This window comes from Pelophylax lessonae (assembly GCF_965119305.1).
Source record: "Pelophylax lessonae genome assembly, chromosome: 2".
NCBI lineage: Eukaryota > Metazoa > Chordata > Amphibia > Anura > Ranidae > Pelophylax > Pelophylax lessonae.
The window spans coordinates 100,391,210-100,415,075 of NC_138769.1; the positions used below are offsets into that span (position 1 = coordinate 100,391,210).

General features: G+C 42.8%; 1 protein-coding gene across 2 annotated transcripts in view; it reads right to left on the reverse strand.

The window, feature by feature from the left end:
• Nucleotides 1-5,988: 5,988 nt before the first annotated feature.
• CRYZL1 (crystallin zeta like 1) overlaps nucleotides 5,989-23,866 on the reverse strand; it is a 49,329-nt gene continuing 31,451 nt past the window's right edge. The window contains exons 9-14 of one of the 2 annotated variants that reach the window (XM_082244910.1): nucleotides 23,581-23,601; nucleotides 16,182-16,280; nucleotides 11,534-11,652; nucleotides 8,876-8,988; nucleotides 7,514-7,552; nucleotides 5,989-6,184 (exon numbers count right to left, since the gene is read on the reverse strand). In XM_082244910.1, the coding sequence (XP_082101036.1) occupies nucleotides 6,085-6,184; nucleotides 7,514-7,552; nucleotides 8,876-8,988; nucleotides 11,534-11,652; nucleotides 16,182-16,280; nucleotides 23,581-23,601 (491 nt within the window). In that variant the 3' untranslated portion in view covers nucleotides 5,989-6,084. The remainder of the gene's footprint in view (nucleotides 6,185-7,513; nucleotides 7,553-8,875; nucleotides 8,989-11,533; nucleotides 11,653-16,181; nucleotides 16,281-23,580; nucleotides 23,602-23,866) is intronic. The other variant, XM_082244911.1, reaches the window with a different exon arrangement.

Consider the following 23,866-nt stretch of genomic DNA (forward strand, 5'->3'; position numbering starts at 1 on the left):
AGGCAGCTATTCTTTCGTTCCCCCCGCACAAATCTCCGGGCCCCGATGGGATCTCGGTAGAGTGGTATCGACAGTACTCTGATACGCTAGCACCCAGATTGCAATCACTATACTCATATTGCTTTGAACGTGAGGTATTGCCATCATCTATGTTGTGGTTCTCCTGCCTAAACTGGGCAAGGATCATACTGTACATGCTGCTCCTCCTATAGGCTGTTAGCCCTCCTCAATGCTGATCTAAAAATCCTTACAAAGGTCCTGGCTACTGGGCTGTCAGTGGTGCCTCCAGCCCTAGTAGATATTGATCAAACGGGCTTCATGCCAGGGAAATCCACTACCACTGACACCACAGTGGAGTCGCTGGACATAGGCAAGGCCTTTGATTCTGTGGATTGGGGGTATATGAAGGCAGTGTTGAAGCGTATGGGATTTGGTCCGAGTTACTGTAAGTGGGAGTCTTTATTGTATAATGAGCCCCGGATTGCATTAAACATATGGTCCTCGATATCTCCTTTTTTAAGGTTGGCAGGGGGACCAGGCAGGGTTGCCCATTGTCGCCCTTCTTGTTTTCTTTGGTGATCGAACTATTGGCTGTGGCGTTGCGCTCCTCCCCTGAGGTAGGTGCATTTGAGGTTTACTCTATCAGAGAATGCCTGGCGTTGTATGTGGATAACATGTTATTGTTTTTACAGGATCCGGGTCTGTCTCTGCGAGCAGTTTTTGATATTTTGGATAAATTTGCGAACTTTTCTAGCCATAAAGTGAACTGGGACAAACCGACCATTCTTCTGCTTGACCCAGGCACTAGCGGCTAATGCAGCATTACAGTTGCAATGGGTTAATAGCTTCACATATTTAGGGGTTCCCATTTCTGCAAGGGTGGTGGATTACCTTAATCTGAATCTGCTGGCTCTGCTGGACCTCCTTAAAAGAAGGGCGGAGGTATGGAAGAATCTCCCTTTGTTGGTTTTGGGACACACAAACCTCTTAAAAATGAAGATCCTCCCAGGGTTTTCTATATTTTCTCCACAATTCTCCTATATGGGTTCCGTGTTCCTTTTTCCATCGGGTGCATGGCTTAATTGGTTTGTTAATATGGGGAAACTCACCTCCCAGGATAAGTCTCCGGGCTCTTCGGGACAAGGGGAATCTTGCATTGCCGGATTTGTACAAATATTTTCCAGCTGGCCAGGGAGTTTTTGTACGCAGATGGCTCCTTGGAGATGATGGGGATTTCGCCACGGTGTTAGAGGCAGCGGTGCTGGGTTCATTTAAGAGCCTTCGTCTCCTGGTGTATCGTTTTCCTGTGGCCAAATTTCCCTTAACGGAGACAATGCGAGCTACTATTAAGGCCTGGAATAATGCTCAGGAATTGCTGACGTCTGCACCTGGCTCCCTATCGCCGGCCTTGCCGCTGTGGTTGAGTCCCCGTTTCCTCATTTTCTCTCCATACCTGATCCTGTTATATGGGCATCCAAAGGGGTTAAGACCTTGGGTGATATCACCAGGGGTGGCGAATTATCTCAATTTGCCAATCTGAAACAAAGCTTGCCCAACCCGTATCTCTTCCGTTACCTTAAACTGAGACACGCATTCATCTCCCAGTTTAGCACCAGCAGGGTGGAAATTAAGCCCTCTGCCTTGGAGAACATCATACTGGATGAAACCATGAAAAAAACGTTGTCAGAATTATATGAGGAATTCCTCCCTGTTTCTCCCCCCTCGGTAGCTAGGTGTAGAGAACAATGGGTGACGGAGGTTCCAGACTTGGAAGGCGAGGATTGGGATAATGTATGGAGTTTCCCCCTTGCACAATCTGCAAGGGATCGTTTAATTAAATTTAAATTCCTGCACAGGATATTCTATACTTCTGCAAGACTATCTAAAATTTACCTGGGGACCTCAGCAGAGCGTGGGCGCTGCTCATACACTCTGGCTAACTTTAGTCATACATTTTAGCACTGCCGGGCAGCTCAGGAGTTCTGTACTGCTGTTGTGCGCTGTATCGTGGAGATCACCTCTGTGCCAGTGCCTATGATCGTGTCCACTGTTCTGCTTGGTCTATTGGAGAACCTGGCACCAACTAGGGCCCAGCGCACCTTACTTAGTCTGCTTCTATTCTATGCTCGCAAGGCACTGATCCTCTTTTGGAAAAAGCCAATGACACCCTCTAAATCTAATTGGAATGCTGAAAGGACTTGTGAATAAGGTGAATCCATTCTATAAAGCCACATATTTGAGCAGAGGCTGCCTAAAGAAGTTTGATAAAGTGTGGGAGATCTAGCTGGAGAGCCCTGCCTCTGTTGCATAAGGTAGTCCGAATAATGGATACTTGGGTGAGAATTGCATTGAAGGTGATGTAGAAGGTGCCTAACTATGTGCTCAATTACATTATCATCCTAGAGGCTGCATATGTACAGTATCTCACCAAAGTGAGTACACCCCTCACATTTTTGTAAATATTTTATTATATCTTTTCATGTGACAACATTGAAGAAATGACACTTTGCTACAATGTAAAGTAGTGAGTGTACAGCTTGTATAACAGTTTAAAATGGCTGCCCCCTCAAAATAACTCAACACACAGCCATTCATGTCTAAACTGCTGCCAACAAAAGTGAGTACACCCCTAAGCGAAAAAGTCCAATTGGCCATTTTCCCTCCCCAATGCCACGTGTCTTGTTATCGCTCTCACTCTCTGATACTGGTCACTGGAAGTTCAACATGGCACCTCATGGCAAAGAACTCTCTGAGGATCTCAAAAAAAAAAAAGAAGAATTGTTGCTCTACATAAAGTTGGCTTAGGCTATAAGAAGATTGCCAAGACCCTGAGAAACTGAGCAGCAGCATGGTGGCCAAGACCATACAGTGGTTTAACAGGACAGGTTCTACTCAGAACAGATCTCGCCATGGTCTACCAAAGAGGTTGAGTGCACGTGCTCAGCGTCATATCCAGGGGTTGTCTTTGGGAAATAGATGTATGAGTGCTGCTAGCATTGCTGCAGAGGTTGAAGGGGTGGGGGGTCAGCCTGTCAGTGCTCAGACCATACGCTGCACACTGCATCAAGTTGGTCTGCATTGCTGTCCTCCCAGGAGGAAACCTCTTCTAAAGATGATGCACAAGAAAGCCCGCAAACAGTTTGCTGAAAACAAGCAGACTAAGGACATGAATTACTGAAGCCATGTCCTGTGGTCTGATGAGACCAAGATAAACTTATTTGGTTCAGATGGTGTCAAGCGTGTGCGGTGGCAACCAGGGGAGGAGTACAAAGACAAGTTTGTCTTGCCTACAGTCAAGCAAGGTGGTGGGAGTGTCATGGTCTGGGGCTGCAAAAGTTCTGCAGGCACTGGGGAGCTACAGTTCATTGAGGGAATCATAAATGCCTACATGTACTGTGACATACTGAAGCAGAGCGTGATCCCCACCGGGCAGTATTCCAACATAACGACTCCAAACACACCTCCAAGATGACCACTGCCTTGCTAAAGAAGCTGAGGGTAAAGGTGATGGACTGGCCAAGCATGACATTTTTGACACTTTTGGGGTGGACCAGTGATATTACTACAGTAATCAGTGCTAAAACTATGCACTGTTACTGTAATAATGACACTGGCAGGGAAGGGGTTAACACAGTAAGTGATCAAGGGGTTAAATGTGTACCTAGGGATGTGTTTCTAACTGTGGGGGGGCGTGGCTTGTGAAATGATCACAGAGACCTGTGATCCTATATAGCAGGACCACAGGGGCTCTGTGATCATTCCAGAGAGAAGAACGGTCAGCTGTGTTTACAACAGCTGACTATCCTCTCTCAGCGGGGAACGATTGTGGGTGTCAGGCGGCAATCGGAGCCGCCTGCCCCGTGCATCAGGATCCTCGCTGACGAGCGGGGTCGGAAGTGCGCCGCCGACAGCACGCACTCGCCCCCTAGCTGCAGGCGTGCCGACCAATGTATACCTACGGCGGTTCCCGCAGGAGCGGCTGCCTTCTGAATTATAACTGCGGTGGGCAGTCGTTAAGCGGTTAAAGGGTTAGTTCACCTTCACCAAAAAAACTGCCTATACAGATAAGGGGGGTCTGCAGCTTTGAATAAAGTTGAATAATACCCTTGCTATAGGTGCAGGCCATTTACATACCTCACGAAGCCTGACTGGAAAACTTTTAGGATGTGGTTAAGAGTTGCTGATAAGGGGGTATAGGCCCGGACCCCATGAGTACAGCAGAGGGGCCTGGCAGCAGAGTAAATCTGATCATAGATAGGAGGGGGTGACCGGCGCATCGGGGGACAATTGCTAGAAGCGATCCCTCCTTTCCCTCCTGCCGGCTTTCTAAAGTCTGGTAAACAAAGGCCAAATATCAGCCGGTTCAACAGAAACCAGCCAACATTCGGCTCCTATGTACAGCAGCCTATCCAGCTTCTGTCGAACGGGCATGCTGGAAAAACAGCTGCCAATCAGCGTTCACAGACAATGGCTGTAAGCGCTGACAGGTATGTTCTGGTGGGGCAGTCCCCCTTTAGTGGGGAGATCACTGTACTAACATCATATAATTAATACAGCGAGCTCCTCTTTTGGTTTATTTGATTTTATGTCTTTGATATCAAGGTCCTCTTGACGTCCCTGAGGAAGAGTATGCACCGTGAAACGTGTTGGACAGTTGGACTTAATATACGATACATTGACATTGCATTTCTCCCTCTTGTTTGTTCGCAATAGAAGGATTTATTAATGTTGTGAATGTGTAAACAGACAATATATGTGTGTCGTGATGTTACTATTATGAACTACATGAGATGGAATGTTTTTTTATTTTTCATCCAATAAAGTTTATTACATTTTTTACATAAAGTTCTAATTTTGTGCCCTGTAAAATACCTGCCACCCAATATACGCTTGAGCAATTAGAATTTTTGGGATAGACACTGATGTGGTTTCAAATCTCCCCTCTTTCTTTTGGGGTGGACCTGGGGGGGGGGTGAGTAGATGGGAGTAGTTGGATCGATGGGGGGGCAGTGGAGTCGCCAAGGAGGTAGATGGGTGGACAGGGTGGTAATTTGGGTGGATAGGGGGGCACTGTAGTGGACAGGGGCGTAGTTGGGTGGATGAGGGAAAGTGGGGTGAACTAAGGTCACTAAAATGGACAGGGGGGCAGTGGGGTGGACTGGAGGGGTGGATGGGAGGCAGCTGGGTGGTCAAGGAGGTAGTTAGGTGGACAGGGGGTCACTGCAGTGGACAGGGGGGTAGATGGCGGGGGAGTGGGGTGGACTAGGGGCACTGTAGTGGACAGAGGGGAGTTGGGTGGACAAGGGAGCAGTTTGGTGGACAGGGAGGCAGTGGGGTGGACAAGGAGCTAGTTGGGTGGACAGGGGGGCACTGTAGTAGAGAGGGAGACAGTTGGGTGGACAGGGGGCCACTGTAGCGGACAGGGGGGTAGTTGAGTGGTTGTAAGAAATGAGGATGTTGGAGGGAGCACCACCAAAAATAAGGTACTTGCTTAACTAAGAAAAAAAAAGTACATGGAATTATGTATTGTGGGGGAGGGAAGCAAATGACAGGAGATTTATTTATTGAGGAAAAGTCTGTTTTAAGTAAAAATACCAGGGAAACATATACATCTCTTCGTAAGATTGCACATTCTATAAAAGTCCAGTCCTGACTGTGAATTGGTCCATACACATTAGCTATTAACATATGCTGCATATCTATAGGAAAGGTTACACCCTCCCACCAAAGCATTACCTACTGACCCAATACAGCCACCTACTTCTACATTTATTTCCTGAAATTCCTTGTTACCGCTCGTCGGAATTAACGGTCCTGAGTATTTTAAGATGAAGGCTCAGACAGTGGCATTCCGGTCTTTCAAGACTTTGATAGCCAGCACAACATTACTTGATGAACACCGGACAATAGTAGTTTGCATCTCAGATTATGGAGTTTCATAATTAAACTCCAACGCCCCGTTTAGGGTTCCATTTCCCAGGTTGCATAATCTGTGAAGGCTTCTACATAGATTTGAAAGGCCATTCAGGAGACATAAAGCTGATCTGTGCCAGGAGTCATCCATCGTATGATCTTTACTGCCTCTTATAACTGGACGACCTGCCTCTTCTTCACTTCATTCTTCTGCACCATCTCCATTACCACTTTAGCTTCATACAATGGAACCAGCTCATCCAACTGAGGCCTAATGGAGAAACACACAGACACAAGGTTCAGTTTCATGAATGGCAACCTTGCTCCATTCAGTGACTCACAGCACATAAGAACGAGGTCTCTACTGCTCCCTATTGCAGCAGTCCAAGATGAAATGGCTTATGCCTATGATTGCATCCTAGCAATATATATATTTTGTGTGTTGTTACTTGACCTAGAAGATTTTACCCCATTCATAACCAGACCATTTTATGCTATTCAGCACTGTGCTACTTTAACTGACAATTTGGTTGTCATGAAACACTGCACACAAAAACATTTATGAATTTTTTTCACACAAATAGAGCTTTCTTTTGCTGTTCTATGATCACCACTGGGTTTTTTATTTTTTTGTGATATTTTTGGAAAAAAAAGCAATATTTTTTGCTTTCTTCTAAAAAAAATGTCCCATAAAAAAAAAAAAATTAAAAAAACGAATTTCTTCATAAATTTTGTCCAAAATGTATTCTGATACATGTCTTTGGTAAAAAAAACGAAACCTCAATAAGTGTATATTGATTGGTTTATCTGACAGTAATGTCTACAAACTATGGGATATATACTGGAATTTTGTATTTATTTATTTTAGACTACTATTGGCAGTGATCAGCGACTTATAACGGGATTGGGCCATTTGACATCAACTGACACTGGGGGGAACTGGCATCACCAGTGGCATAATTACAGTGATCAGTGCAAATATGCACTGTCACTGTACTAATGACACTGGATAGGAAGGGGTTAACATCTGGGGTGATCAATGGGCTAAATGTGTGCCTGACTATTAGAGATGGGCTCGGGGGTGTTCGGGATTCCACCTGCCCGATCCCGACAGGAAGCCGACACTGCACATGGCTAATCAAAGGCAGTGAGAAATTTCCCAGTCCGCAGCTGCACTGATCGGGAAATGTCTCACTGCCTGTGATTAGCCGTGTGCAGTCGGCTTCCTGGCGGGATTGGGCAGATGGGACCCGAAACATGCCAGAGCCCATTCCTACTATGTGCTGATTCTTACTAAGGATCGTGCGTGTGTGTGTGTTTTCCCTGTTTAGCAGATCCCTTGTCAGTGACCAGAGCTCTGTATTGTTTACAATTACAGAGCTCTGTTCCATGGATCACTCAGCTGATCAGCGGGTGCCAGTGGCAAATCATTGGCTGAGACCCACGGGGTCGGCTTGTGCTGTGACAAATCACAGCACAGCACAGCCAGGCCGGCAGTCGCGCAACTCACGTACTAGGTGTGTGATCCAGAGCAGCAAGGCCGCTTTGTCGCCGTACTAGTACGTTACGCAGTCGGCAAGCAGATAATTAAATGCCTTACCGAAATACGCCACATGAGAGTTTGTCCACCACATCTTTCAGGATATGTGAGAAAAAAGTTAAGGGTGTATTTACTATTTGAACTCCAGGCAAACAGCTAAATGCACAAATGATATACAAATATGGGATGTTTTACCCGCCAAATCATCGGTTTTCATATGTATGGGTTGCTGTACCTACAGAAAACACGGGGAAAAGGCCCTCAGACCTTTTCCAAAATCACAGATGCAGGGAAAACCGCATAGTGCTTTGTGGTTCCCAGCAGGGGAAAATGCGCTGCAGTTTCCAGTACATGGAATTAATGGCACCCCTGTGGGTCTGAAAGAAGCTTTGGGTCTCCTCTCAGGTTTTCAAAGTCCTGTTCATTTGATCTCATTGTGCATGCGGACTGGATAGGAGGCTGTCCTGACTCCATAACTGATGTATGAGCATAGGAAATCTCAGACACCACACACCGTGCAAAGCAATATGTCATAAGGATAATAGCAGCCTCAGCAAGATCCATCCAAGCCATGCCCCCCCCCCAATGCGTTTCGCCCAGCCCCTTGAGACTTAATCATGGAGCTCACCCCTGTGCATCTGCTAAAAGCAGGACATTTTTGCTGCTCATGCAGGAAAGCATACCATTACATGCATTCCTACACCACAGAAGTGTGAATCTAGCCTCACACTGGATTACTGCACAGATCTCTACAAAGCACACCAAGACTTAAAGAAGAATACACATGACGGAATTATTTCGACAATATTTGCTTATCCCCGAGTTCAGCCTTAAAGTGATTGTAAATGTAAAGAGATTTTTTTTTCTTAGCAAACACATTTAAACTTGCCTGCTCTGTATAGTGGAATTGCACAGAGTAGCCCTCAACCTCCTCTTTTTGGGTCCCTTGCTGGTGCTTCTGGCTCCGCCTCTCTGGCGAATGCCCCCATAGAAAGCTGCTTTCTATGGAAGAACTTGTGCGGGCTCGCTTCCGAGCCTTGCTGTCTGCGTCTATTGACACATACAGCGGGACTCAGCCCTGCCCCCCCCCCTGCTTCTTCGTCAATGGCTTTGATTGACAGCCAATGGCTCTCACTGCCTTGGCAATGCCAGTGACACCAGGAAGTGAGGGGAGAGGATGTGCACAGTGCTGGATTAAATAAGGGATCAGCTAAGTGTAAGGAGGAGGGGATTAGGGGGTTACTGATGCATAAACATTTTTTACCTTAATACAAGGAATGCATTAGAGTAAAATATGTTTTGGCTTTAAAACCACTTTATTAACCTTCAAAAGAAATTTCAGCCTTTAAAAACTGGAAGAAGCTGGCCAGCAAATATTGGTTACTATGAATTACTGCAAAGCTATCCCAGCCAGATCAGAAAAGGATATGCAGATATTTTCCTTGCTGCGCATTGGACAGGTTCCAGATCTCATCATTGAGAAAGGAAAGTGACGCCCCCTTCAGGAACAGGTTGTGGCTGTCAGGTGGGTCCAGCTGCAACGCAAAGATCATTGAAAATCTAAATGACTTCTTATCATAAATTAACACATATACACAATAAAGGAATACATGAACACACATGATGTATATGTAGAGATTTAAAAATAGTTACTGTAATTTAAAAGGGAGAAGTGCAGTTAAAAAAAAAAAAATTAAATAGTAACGAACCCCCCCAAGACTTTGTAGCCAAAATAAATAAATCTTTGTCCTGAAAAACTCTTTTCCAATGCCCAGACTGTGTCCCACTGGCACTCAGCAGGCCTCAGCAGAACCAAATGTCTAGCTGAAAAAGCAATGCTTTGAGTCCCTCCGTTATTGCGTGAAGGTAGCCATACACTGTGTGATTTTTGTTCAGTTGTGTTCGACTTTTCAATTAACTTTTATGGAAGGAGCCTGCTGGAAAATATTTTGGCCAAACAGCAGCTGCATCAAATTAGGCAGCAGAGCTGGCTGTAAAAATACAATAGCTGCAGTGGGAGATTCATACATCTGCACTGTACAGCAAGGATGGAGGAATTAATTTTTCCAGCCTGCAGGCTGGATGAAGAAAAAACTATCAGTCTATGGCCAGCTTAAAGCTAGATTTTCAGTTGAGCGCAATGGAGCACTGAAACTAGAAAACAATAAACTGTCTCAAGGCAGATTTGCAGTAATGACAGGTTTCTGCAGGGCTGAGGCAGTTTGGTTCTATTTTGTTCTTGGCTAAAAAGGCCAGGAGGGTTTATTAAGGACTTTATTTTTTACATTTGAAATTAAACTTTGGAGTGATTGCACAGTTGATCAATGTTTGTATTGGTGGGTGAAAGAAAGTATATAAACAAGAAAGAAGGTAATTTGTAGAAGATGCACACATGATCCTACAGAACCTATAAAGCTAAATTCTCAAAGTTCTTATTTGAAACTAAGTGTTCCCACACTTATCTACTCACTCTACTTTGTTTTCCTATTTTTTACTCACTTTCTCTATCTTCTTCCTCTGTACTTTTGGTCCTTAAAGAGGTTGTAAACTTGTTTAAAAATTTTTTTTTTTTTTTTACAACCTGCAAGAGAAAGACATAATGAGCTAGTATGCATCGCATACTAGCTCATTATGAAATACTTACCTTAGAACGAGCCCCCGCCGTGCCGCTCTCTTACCTGTATGACGGGCGACATGACATGTCGCTCGTCTTCCGGGATCGCGGCATCCGGTCATCTGATTGGCCGGAGCCGCGGTGACGTCACTCCCGCGCACGCGCGCGGGAGCCGACGGTCACGGCACGGGGCTCTGAAGGAACGGCACGATCAGCCGTTCCTTCAGAGCGCATGCGCCAGTGACGTCACTGGCTGCATTAAAGGTAAATATCTCCTAAACGGTACATGTTTAGGAGATATTTACAGTACCTATAGGTAAGCCTTATCATAGGCTTACCTATAGGTACAACTTCCTGAGGAGGGTTTACTTCCTCTTTAAGTTGGATTTTTATTCTCGATTTAAGGTTTCTGACTAGGTTTTGTATGTGACAAATTACCTTAAATGATAGAATGTTGATACTCTTACTTTTCTTTTTTTTTTTGGCTGATATCTGGATAGAGATACAAGTCCATTGTTTGGTACCATAGTGGTTCCTATGCTGGTAATAGTTATTTTTTTATTATGGTTTCTACCTGCCCAGGTGATAGGTCTGTAGTAAAGGCCTAGTCCTGCTTCACCCTTTCACTGGGCCTACAATGTTGATCTGAAGTATGGACCACGTTTTACTGGGCCTCTCTTAGAACGTAGTAGAATATGTAGTATTACGCTAGACCACATGTGTCAAACACAAGGCCCGCGGGCCGAATCTGGCCCTCCAGGCCATTTCATGTGGCCCTGCAGCTGCAGGAGAGCTCCAGACCCTGTGTTTTCTGCTTTCCAACAATGCCTCCAGCATTTTCCCAGCAGCAGTACAAGGTAAGGGTGGTGCACTGTAATGTAAGGGAGGGTGGGGCATTCAACTTCTGATGGTGGGGAGGCTCCTGACATCTTATGTAAGGGTAGGGGTTGCTCTGAACATCTAGTCCTACAGATACAACCGGCCATTTTGAGGGCAATCATATTGCTGATTCGACCCTCGATTAAATGGAGTTTGCCACCCCTGCTCTAGACCAAGGATCCTCAAACTACGGCCCTCCAGCTGTTGCAGAACTACACATTCTATAAGGCATTGTAAAACTTTGACATTAACAGACATGACTAGGCATGATGGGAAATGTAGTTCCTGAACAACTGGAGGGCAATAGTTTAAAGACCCCTGCTCTAGACTCTTCAAGGTCGACCACTTGGATACAGTTTCTCATATCTACTTATGGACTATCCATGAGTTCTTAGCAAACCCCTCATCTTCCATCTATTACTGTCACCAATTTCCTATTCTATACGGACTATGATGAAAGTTATATTTTGTATCCAATTTTGCTACTTAATGTTTTTTCTTGTTATTTAAAATCTTAATAAAAAAAAGATTGAAACAGAAAAATGTTAGTCACAAGGTCATTATCATTTGGTCTAGTATCTGGGTACCTGGAGGTTATGTTCTCTTGTCACCCAGTGTCCTCCAACAGACAGGAGTGTGATGATGTCATGTTTGTGAGGCTGAAGTTTTGGTTTTGTAACGTGGTCTTCTGTATTGTAGAGGATCACTGGGAACAAGAAAGGAAGAGATCATCATTCACTACTTGTGTAGGATACTGTTGCCACTGCAATATCTGGCAGTAAATTAATTATGTCTTTATCCAGCATTACTGTACAGCAGTGTTAATTTCGTCGACTAAAACGTTTTCGTCGACTAAATTAACACAATTTTAGTCGACTAAAATACGACTAAAACTAAAACAATTCAGATGACTAAAATATGACTAAAACGAAAATGGCATTTAGTCTTAAGACTAAAATACGACTAAAACTAAAATGGCATTTTGGTCAAAAGACTATAACTAAAACTAAATCGAAATTTGCTGCCAAAATTAACACTGGTGCATGCTCAATGTTTAATACCATAAATAACATATTTGATTTTTCACTCCAGGACCAGCAGTAGTATATAATGAGTTTGGGAATTGTAGAGAAATGCCTAAATAATGCATTACAAATTACAATTGAACTACACCCATTCGTTTATAGATGACTAAAATGAGTTTTAGTCGACTAAAATGTAGGACGTTTTAGTCGACTAAAATGTACTGGAGTTTTAGTCGACTAAATACGACTAAAACTAAAACACTTGCAGAAGACTAAAATGGGACTAAAACTAAAATGCTATTTTAGTCCTAAGACTAAGACTAAAACTAAATTAAAATTTTCTGCCAAAATTAACACTGCTGTACAGGGGTGTACAGGCAGGTAAGACACTTAAATGTAGAAGAGACAAAGCATGCATCTTCTGCATTAAAAATCCTGCCTGTCCAACAATTTTTAAAACCCAGTCTAAACTTCCACTTTAATATATCAATATCTTTTGGCAAATTTTATCTTGAGATGAAAAAAAATTCTAATTACTGGTGTTTTATTACCACAGGCCAACACACAGTTTGGTGCCTCGAATGTTATACTTGTTCCGGAGTATATTTGACCCGCCTTTTCCAAAAATGGCACAGTTTTTGCTCTATCGACTCTAATTTTTGAGATACAGCATAAATGCTGTATACTGCTTTTCACCCTTCAAAAATCAGGATATTTTAATGTAGTGTTTACACCACCTATACGATGACAACTATAATACAGTTAATAGCTTACACTTAACCACATTAATACAGTTAATAGCTTACACTATATATATAACAAACACATACATCTCACAAAAGTGAGTACACCCCTCCTATTTTTGTAAATATTTTATTCTATTTTTTTCATGTGACAACACTGAAGAAATGACACTTTGCTACAATGTAAAGTAGTGAGTGTACAGCTTGTATAACAGTGTAAATTTGCTGTCCCCTCAAAATAACTCAACACACAGCCATTAATGTCTAAACCGCTGGCAACAAAAGTGAGTACACCCCATAAGTGAAAATATCCAAATTGGGCCCAATTAGCCATTTTCCCTCCCTGGTGTCATATGACTTGTTAGTTTTACAAGGTCTCAGGTGTGAATGGGGAACAGGTTTGTTAAATTTGGTGTTATCACTCTCATTCTCTCATACTGGTTACTGGAAGTTCAACATGGCACCTCATGGCAAAGAACTCTCTGAGGATCTGAGAAAAAGAATTGTTGCTCTACATAAAGATGGCTTAGGCTGTAAAAAAGATTGCCAAGACCCCGAAACTGAGCTGCAGCACGGTGGCCGAGACCAAACAGCGGTTTAACAGGACAGGTTCCACTCAGAACAGGCCTCGCCATGGTCGACCAAAGAAGTTGAGTGCACGTGCTCAGCATCTTATCCAGAGGTTGTCTTTGGGAAATAGATGTATGAGTGCTGCCAGCATTGCTGCAGAGGTTGAAGAGGTGGGGGGTCAGCCTGTCAGTGCTCAGACCATACGCCGCACACTGCATCAAATTGGTCTGCATAGCTGTCGTCCCAGAAGGAAGCCTCTTCTAAAGATGATGCACAAGAAAGTCTGAAAATAGTTTGCTGAAGACAAGCAGACCAAGGACATGGGTTACTGGAACCATGTCCTGTGGTCTGATGAGACCAAGATAAACTTATTTGGTTCAGATGGTCTGAGGCGTGTGTGGTAGCAACTAGGTGAGGAGTACGAAGACAAGTGTGTCTTGCCTACAGTCAAGCATGGTGGTGGCATTGTCATGGTCTGGGGCTACATGAGTGCTGCCGGCACTGGGGAGCTATAGTTCATTGAGGGAACCATGAATGCCAACATGCACTGTGCAATACCGAAGCAGAGCATGATCCCCTCCCTTCAGGGACTGGGCCGCAGGGCAGTATTCCAACATGAGAACAACCCCAAACACACCTATAAGATGACCCCTGCCTTGCTAAAGAAGCTGAGGGTAAAGGTGATGGACTGGGCAAGCATGTCTCCAGACCTAAACCCTATTGAGCATCTGTGGGGCATCCTCAAATGGAAGATAGAGGAGCGCAAGGTCTCTAACATCCACCAGCTCTGTGATGTCATCATGGAGGAGTGGAAGAGAACTCCAGTGGCAACCTGTGATGCTATGGTGAACTCCATACCCAAGAGGGTTAAGGCAGTGCTGGAAAATAATGGTGGCCACACAAAATATTGATACTTTGGGTCCAATTTGGACATTTTCATTTAGGGGTGTACTCACTAAATGGTTTAGACATTAATGTGTTGAGTGTTTTTGAGGAGACAGCAAATTTACACTGTTATACAAGCTCTATGCTCACTACTTTACATTGTAGCAAAGTGTAATTTCTTCAGTGTTGTCACATGAAAAGATATAATAAAATATTTACAAAAATGTAAGGGGTGTACTCACTTTTGTGAAATACTGATATATATATATATATATATATATATATATATATATATATATATATATATATGTGTGTGTGTGTGTGTCCTCTTTGTGATCAAACCAATACACCAGCCATAATTAGTTTTTTGTATTTGAGATTTTACTTATCAACTGTCACTTTCTACTAATATTTATGGATTAAGTATGTACCCGGGCCTTTAAAGTTCTGTAAGGGGGGGGGGGGTCTTTTCCTTTTTCTACATTACATAGGGATGATGGCCTAAATTTTCTTTCAGACTGTACCCTAGCTTCCAGTTAAAATATCTGCTAGCTTGAAAATAAAAACACAAACTGGGTAACAGAAGAACAAGCTGATCAGCAAGATGTTTTAATTAAAGCGGTAGTATACTGGTTTTTGTGACTTTTACCTACAGGTAAGCCTATAATAAGGCTTGCCTATAGGTACAATTAATATCTCCTAAACCTGCATGCAGCCGCCGACGTCTGCGGCGCATGCGCTCTGAAGGTCCAGCGGACCTTCAGAGCTGCTTGCCGGATCTTGCCGGAAAGTGAAACGTCATCGCGACTCCGGCCACTCACAGCGCCGCCGAACCCGGAAGAGACACAGAGGGAGCATGTCAGCTCCCACAGCGGTGTCCGGAGGTCCGTGTCGGGGCTTCGTTTTAAGGTAAGTATTTCATAATGAGCTAGTATGCGATACATACTAGCTCATTATGCCTTTGTCTTGCAGGGTTTTTTTTTTTTTTTTTTTCAGTATACAACCGCTTTAACTGACAAAAATTTTTTTTTTTATAAATTTGAGCTTATCTAAGAAACTGAAGATGATGCAGTCTAGCCAATGCAATTATCTGAATCAGGGCCTCAAATGACCCCCAGGAACATGTCTAAAAAGCAAGGCACCAAGAAAAAAAGATGTATTTTTTTTGTTGGGCTGTGATTATATTATTAATATTATTTTACAGCACAGTTACAATACAATTCAATACAGCAAGAATCGGAGGGCCCTGCTCATTAAAACTTACAATCTAGGATAATACATTTTACAAATTGCAATAATAAATTTTACCAATACACATTTACTAAAGGATATATCCATGACACTCAGTTTGGAAAGCACGCTGGGCTCTGGTATTGGAAAGACCAGCACTGCCTGCTTGCTTGTTGGAAGTCTCTACAGCGTCATTCACAAGTATGTGTAATCTGATCTCTCCTACTCAGCTCTCTTTTTCAACAGTGCTGTTTTTTAAGCTTACAAATTACTTTTAGGACCTTTTACGTTTTTCCTGCATTTTTACCTTGCAAGAAAAAGCAGGAAAATGTTTCCCTTTAAATCCCATGGGACATTTCGCCCCATTGCGCTGTGAGTGGGGTATGTTTTAAAAAGTTCTGCATGCTGCATGTTTGGTGCGGTTTTGAAAACGCAGCTTCCTATTAAAATAAATGGAATTTTGCGGTAAAAAACGTACCCGCAATTTGCCTTTGCCATGCGTTTTTTAGTTATATGTACATTTTTCACAGGTGCAGGCAGCCCAAAAATGCACCAGAAACACAGGAAACGCATCTGAAACACAGCAATCGTTGTAAAAGCACATATGTGTTTTTACTGTGATTTTGCTACAGAGTAGTGTGAAAGGGGCCCTTATGTTTGGAATTCTACACCTGTTGCCTACTGATATGCTAGTATCTGTTGCCTACACGCAATAAATACGTTTTCACATGCAATTTTGAGTAAAAATACTAAAATAATTTGTTTTTTAATCCAAAACCAACCTCCAGCATCAAGAACAATGTCAACTCCCAGGCCTCCCGTCTCTTCTAAACATTTCTCTGCCAGGTCAATATTACCTTTAGACAAATCTATAACACGAGCTGGGGTAAAAAAGAAAAAGAATGAAGTTATAGAAATTTTACATTTCCATAAAATATAATTATAATATTACAACAATAACTTGCATCTGTTTGTAGCTCTGCTTTTGGGGATATACAAGGTCTGCAGGAAACATAGGGAGATTATCGGCTTTTTAGGTGTTTAAAGCGGAGTTCCACCCTGGATTTTTTTTTTTTTTTTTTTAATACCCCCGGGACAGTCAGGGCTAGTGCATTCCACAATGGCTAGCCTCTGATCTGTCCCGGGTTGCACTTACCTGTTAGGACAAATACTTACCTTGCAAACGTCTTGTCCAGCGCTGCCATCTCAGATGTGGGCAGCTTGAAGCCAGCGCGTCCTCTTCGGCGTCTTCTTCCGCCTTCTTTGGTCCCACGATGCTCTGCGCCGGCCCCGACGTCACTTCCGGGTCACGCGCGTCATCCCTCCACAGCTTCTGGGCATGCCCAGAAGCTGTTTAGAAGGGGATGACGCGCGCGACCCGGAACTGACGTCGGGGCCGGTGCAGGCGCAATGATTCCTGGGAGCTATGACGTCCAGCTCCCAGGAATCATTGCAGAGCCAGGAAGTGACGATGGGCCGTGGCCGAGGAAGAAGGAAGTAAGGTAAGTATATTTTCTTCGCTACGAGGTAAGTAAAAAAAAAAAAAATATGCGATTATCCATTTCTTTTTCAGGTGACCCGGAGCGAGAAGATGGAGGTAAGTATAAAAATAGGGTGGAACTCCACTTTAATCATGGAATGAACATGCACTCCTGATATTGGGAATTGCTGGCTATTGTATAACAGGCCCCAATCATTCATTCAGAAAAGTGAAGGACCGCGAAGTGCAGTATTACAACAGCCTATTGGAAACACAAAATAAGAAAAACTCACAAACAGTAGTAGGGAAGCAAGCTCATAAGATCCTAGCTCCGGAGGAGCTCTTGCGACAGTCTCCCCGTTCCCCACACCTGACAAGCAGCAGTGGGGAAGGCGGACTGCATGGGCAACATGGCCGTCGCATTTCTGGGTTGGCGTGGAGCGCACATGCCGGATATGACTTCAAGAGCGGGCGGTAATGCCGTAACCACTGTTCGTAAGTTTTCCTCATTTTGTGTTTCCAATAAAATGTTGTAATACTGCACTTAAAAGCACATTCTCTGTCCTTCACTTTTCTGCCAGAGTTTCTTTCCATTTCCTCCCTGGATGGTGACAAAGAACAACAGGTTACATGAGGTCTCCTTCATGCAGAGGCACCCTATGAAAATTTTTTTTTCTACCAATCCAATTCTCCTGTAGAGGAAAGATTTCAACAGACTGCATATTGAAAGGGTTTAGAAGCCTACTTAAAGAGCAAACCAATAAGTCCTGGGACCAATCTTGTTCATTTTATTCATAAATAGCATTGAGGACAGGATCATTAGCTTAATATGTGTTTTTGCAGATGACACAAAATTAAGAAGGGCAATAACTTCTCATCATGAGGCAGAAATCTTACAGCATGACCTGAACAAAATAACAGAGTTGGCAACTACATGGCAAATGAGGTTTAATGTGGAGAAGTGTAAGGTTTTGCACTAAAATCATAAAAGTACAATACACTTTAGGGGGGGAACCTTTGGGGGAATCAAAAATGGAGAAAGATCTGGGGGTCTTAGTAGAAGATAGACTAAGCAATAGCATGCAATGTCAAGCTGCAGCTGCCAAAGCCGGCAGAATATTAGCATGCATAAGGAAGGGGATGTATTCCAGAGATAAAACTATAATCCTTCCACTTTATAAATCACTGGTACGAGCGCATCTGGAGTATTCTGTCCAGTTCTGGCCGCCAGTCCTCAGGAGGGATGTGTTTGAGCTGGAGAGAGTCCAGAGAAGGGCAACTAAACTAGTTAGGGGATTGGAGGACCTTAATTATGAAAAGCGCTTGATTTATTCTCCCTGGAAAAGAGATGCTCGAGAGGGGACATGATAGCGATTTACAAATACCTCAACTGTGATCTCAGCATAGAAAAAAAACTATTCAGTCGCAATGAATGTAAGAGGACACAAGGCCATACAATGTGACTGGAGGAGAAGCGATTTAACCTCAGGCTACGCAGGGGTTCTTTTTACAGTAAGGGCTACAAGATTGTGGAACTCTCTACCACAAATAGTAGTAATGGTGGGGAGTATGGCTACTTTTAAAAGACTCTTGGACGTACATCTCAAAGATCAAAACATTCAGGGGTATGGGAAATGATAACGTCCACACACACACCTACACAGGTTTAACTGGATGGACTATTGTCTTTATTCAACCTCAACTACTATGCAATAAAGACATGGGTCCAGGAGAAAAGGAAGCCCCAATTTTTCATTGTAAAAGATGAGTTACAGGAGCGATCATGGTAAGGCCAACCCTGTAAAACACATCATCTTGTATGGCTTGCTATTGAATAGCACAAGGCGAGAAAAAAATTGAAAAAAGCAACAGCAAGAACATAGGGATGTTGGTTATCTTAGCCATACACAGCCAGATTCAGAGCTTGAGTAGCCCACGCGGGGCATTCTTTTTGGTCAGGTTCTTTAGGAAGAGCTCACTATTGCTCACCAAGATTTAATAATAGGTTGGAAAATCTCTGTGCAAATGGGCCTGATCTTCCCTTTACCAAAGGAGGAAATTGTTAACCAAATATGTACTACTTATTAACCTCATTTCAAGGACAGACAGATGTCTCAATAAGGTTCCTAGCATCTTTATGGCACCGATGATTGATAAAAGGAATTAAACACCAAAGCATTGCAAAGTATTCTAGAAACCAGAAATGAGCATCCACATGGTTTTGCTGCTAATTCTTCATGGTTCCAAATATGCAGAGTGTTGGTTCTCCAAGTAGCTTGCAGCAACAAGCTCCCAGAACAAAGTTGACATTCATGAGAGAGTCAGCTGGGAGGCAATCCTAGGGATGATCGGACTGTGCCTTCGTTTTGGACTGACCTGGCAGATGTACGACCAACATCATTAAACACCAGATTTTGTGCATCTTAATTTATAGGAACATATATGTGTTGAATTATTAAATCATTTGACAACTGTTTACCCTTTGCCTAATAGTACCCTAAGGGATGCCTAAAACTCTACTAAGGCCACCACCAAGACCTGGTGCTAATGGCACTTATTGGCCTAAATGCATCGCAGTAGGTTAGTAAGATATATTGCACAAACAAAAAAAATACAATTTGACCACATTAACATTTAGAAAGTTGAATGAAATCTAAAAAATGTTTCTATGAAAAATTCTGTTGGCGTATACTATATACAGAGGGCCATGAATGTCTGGTGAGTTTTTCAGAGTGTTGGTGGTGGCACAAATGGTGGAGTGGCAAATTTGAAGAGAATTGGTAGTGAAGATCCACACAAGACTTTAGGCACAGCTAAGCGCTTTATTGTCCTTAGTCACGGTGGACATTTAATGGTGGAAGCACTTTTTTTGAAAGAGCTTTATATTTAATAAGGACATTTTTATAAATGCACTGTATTCTTTATATGGTTTTATTTCGGTTCTATGGAGCAAGATAGTTGATGAATTTGTATGTACTGTATATTATGTACTGTAGCTACATATGGGATTCTATTTGTACATATAAGCGCTGTCTATTTTGGGTAAGCACTTCAGAAAGGAATGATCATGGTGAAAAGGTGTTTGACTTCAGGGCAACTTTCATTTTGTCAACAAATGACAGACGGCCCAGTCAGATTGAAGTCAGAGGTCCCTGCAGGCGACAAGCATATTTAGAGAGACAGGCAAAAGCTCAGGTCAGGCAGCTGACAAGTGCACTCAAAGAAGCAAGCAGAAAGTCAGGGCAGGCAGCAGACAGTCATAGAGGCAGGCAGAAATTTAGGGTAGGCAACAGAAAGAGAAGGAACCAGGAACCAGAATCCAGGTTGTGTTATAATTCTATGAAACTGTAGTCAGAAGACAAAATTCTTTTAATCCACGAGCAGCAGTTTAGGACAAGATATCAAAGACAAGACAAGTAATATCCTAGACAGCACATCAGAGAAATAACAGAAATAGCTTCTAGAAGTACAGGCACCTTTGTTCAGGTGCTGAGTCAGTGCAATGAGACAGGTTTATCCCTGGCATTAAAACCATAAGTTTGGGATAAAAAAAAAACAAAAAAAAAAAAACAATGCAGTGCAAGGGACAGTAGTTCCATTCAATAAATGTCTGGTACTGGCTGTGCTAGTTGGAATTAGAGTACTCTGCCACGTTCCCCTTTCCCCATATGCCACAGCAGTATTCTTCTGGCTCTGCAGGGTTAAAAAGAGCACTGAACCCGTAAAATGCACTCATCAAGAGTGCCAACTATGCCCACCCTTTCCCTCTCACTCCTCCATTCATAGAAGCTGTACTGTAGTTTATAGTTTTTATTAAATAATAAGTTTACCTTTGCAAAAAAATACTAAATGTTCATCTTTATTTGCAGGTAAAAAAATGTACATTTATTGTTTTTTTACTAGGAGCCTGCAAAGCATTGCACCCCAAACCCTGCAGGGTGTCAGTGTAAGCTGTCCGCTCGTACATCATATGAGCAGGCAGTTACACACTGCCAGGAACATTCACCAAACTATCTAGAGTGCTCAACAGCTCCCTGGTAGTTCAGTAATTACAAGCTGGCAGCTGCCAAGGCTGATGGTACTTGTAGTTCTCCCATTCTCAGAACTCTGTGAATGAATGACATAGCCAGGTGGGAGAAGCCCCATAAGGCCATGTTTTTTTTTTAATTGTGACAGCGGGTGCAGGGAGAAGATCCCATGCTCACTGTTAGAAAGGGGGATCAGTGGGTGTAGGGGCTGCTGGAAAAGTAACATGTTACACCCCAAATACGGGTGTAACATGTTACAAAAGGTGAACTTATCCTTTAAGCATTCTGTGAATGGATGACGGGCAGTGAATGAAAAGTCTGCCTCCTCCATTTATAGAGCACTTTAATTGACGGAAGCAACAGTACAGCTTCTATGAATAGTGAAGGGGGCCGGAAAGAACAGGAATAATTGGCACTGTTGAAGAGTGCCTATGACAGGTTCAGTGCTTGTATTAACTCCCACAGCACTAAAAGATTATGGCTAAGGGGGTAGAGCTCTTTAATTGACGGAAGCAATAGTACAGCTTCTATGATTAGTGAAGGGAGCCGGAAAGAGCAGGAATATTTGGCACTGTTGATGAGTGCCTATGACAGGTTCAGTGCTTGTATTCACTCCCACAGCTCTGAAAGATTATGGCTGAGGGGGTAGGGGCGGGAGGGCAGAAGACTTCAGATCCTAAATTAGGACAGCTGACACTAGCACAAGGGACACTTCTCATTAAATGTAAGTACCGTGTATTAATTTTATTTTTTATTTTTTTCCTAAACCTAAACTTTAACTGATAAACTGTAGCACTAAAAATCTAGAAGCAGGTGGTGAGGCCAAGCACCAAACCAAACCACAAGGCATCTCCCTACACCAGGAAGAACATGAGAAGAGAAGAGAAGTGAGGGAATGAGTCGATTGCAGACTGCGGAAGCTACTTAGTTACTGGTAGCAATATCAGCACAACTACAGTGCCTTGCAAAAGTATTCGGCCCCCTTGAACCTTTTCTACCTTTTGCTACATTTCAGGCTTCAAACATAAACATATAAAACTGTATTTTTTTTGTGAATAATCAACAACAAGTGGGACACAATCATGAAGTGGAATTAAATTTATTGGATATTTCAAACTTTGTTAACAAATAAAAAACTGAAAAATTGGGCGTGCAAAATTATTCAGCCCCTTTACTTTCGGTGCAGCAAACTCTCTCCAGAAGTTCAGTGAGGATCTCTGAATGATCCAATGTTGACCTAAATGGCTAATGATGATAAATAGAATCCACCTGTGTGTAATCAAGTCTCTGTATAAATGCACCTGCACTGTGATAGTCTCAGAGGTCCGTTTAAAGCGCAGAGAGCATCATGAAGAACAAAGAACACACCAGGCAGGTCCGAGATACTGTTGTGGAGAAGTTTAAAGCCGGATTTGGATACAAAAAGATTTCCAAAGCTTTAAACATCCCAAGGAGCACTGTGCAAGCGATAATATTGAAATGGAAGGAGTATCAGACCACTGCAAATCTACGAAGACCTGGCCGTCCCTCTAAACTTTCAGCTCATACAAGGAGAAGACTGATCAGAGATGCAGCCAAGAGGCCCATGATCACTCTGGATGAACTGCAGAGATCTACAGCTGAGGTGGGAGACTCTGTCCATAGGACAACAATCAGTCATATACTGCACAAATCTGGCCTTTATGGAAGAGTGGCAAGAAGAAAGACATTTCTTAAAGATATCCATAAAAAGTGTTGTTTAAAGTTTGCCACAAGCCACCTGGGAGACACACCAAACATGTGGAAGAAGGTGCTCTGGTCAGATGAAACCAAAATCAAACTTTTTGGCAACAATGCAAAACGTTATGTTTGGCGTAAAAGCAACACAGCTCATCACCCTGAACACACCATCCCCACTGTCAAACATGGTGGTGGCAGCATCATGGATTGGGCCTGCTTTTCTTCAGCAGGGACAGGGAAGATGGTTAAAATTGATGGGGAAGATGAATGGAGCCAAATACAGGACAATTCTGGAAGAAAACCTGATGGAGTCTGCAAAAGACCTGAGACTGGGACGGAGATTTGTCTTTCAACAAGACAATGATCCAAACATAAAGCAAAATCTACAATGGAATGGTTCACAAATAAACATATCCAGGTGTTAGAATGGCCAAGTCAAAGTCCAGACCTGAATCCAATTGAGAATCTGTGGAAAGAACTGAAAACTGCTGTTCACAAACGCTCTCCATCCAACCTCACTGAGCTCGAGCTGTTTTGCAAGGAGGAATGGGCAAAAATTTCAGTCTCTCGATGTGCAAAACTGATAGAGACATACCCCAAGCGACTTACAGCTGAAATCGCAGCAAAAGGTGGCGCTACAAAGTATTAACTTAAGGGGGCTGAATAATTTTGCACGCCCAATTTTTCAGTTTTTTTATTTGTTAAAAAAGTTTGAAATATCCAATAAATTTCGTTCCACTTCATGATTGTGTCCCACTTGTTGTTGATTCTTCACAAAAAATTACAGTTTGATATCTTTATGTTTGAAGCCTGAAATGTGGCAAAAGGTCGAAAAGTTCAAGGGGGGCGAATACTTTCGCAAGGCACTGTACATACAGTGTATTCAAACTACTCATTTTAAGTTACAAAAAACAACTCATTTATGAAGAATCAGTAAAATAATGAAAGACTTACCTACTACGGGCTGTCGCACCCCTTTAAAAAAAAAAAAATGAATAGAAAAAAAAAAAGTTATTAACAAATAATTCCAGTTCATCAGTACTGCACGTGTACAATTATTAAAGTGATCTCTGGAATTAGCAATTATTGTTTAAATACAAGAACCATGTGATATTCTTCCTTGAATCTTGGTGTGCTTTGTGTATTTCTTCCAGATCTGTGTAGTAATCCAGTGTGGAACTTAACCTCTGTGCAGAAGCTTCCAGTAATGCAGACTAGTCATTGCTGCTCTCTACTTGTG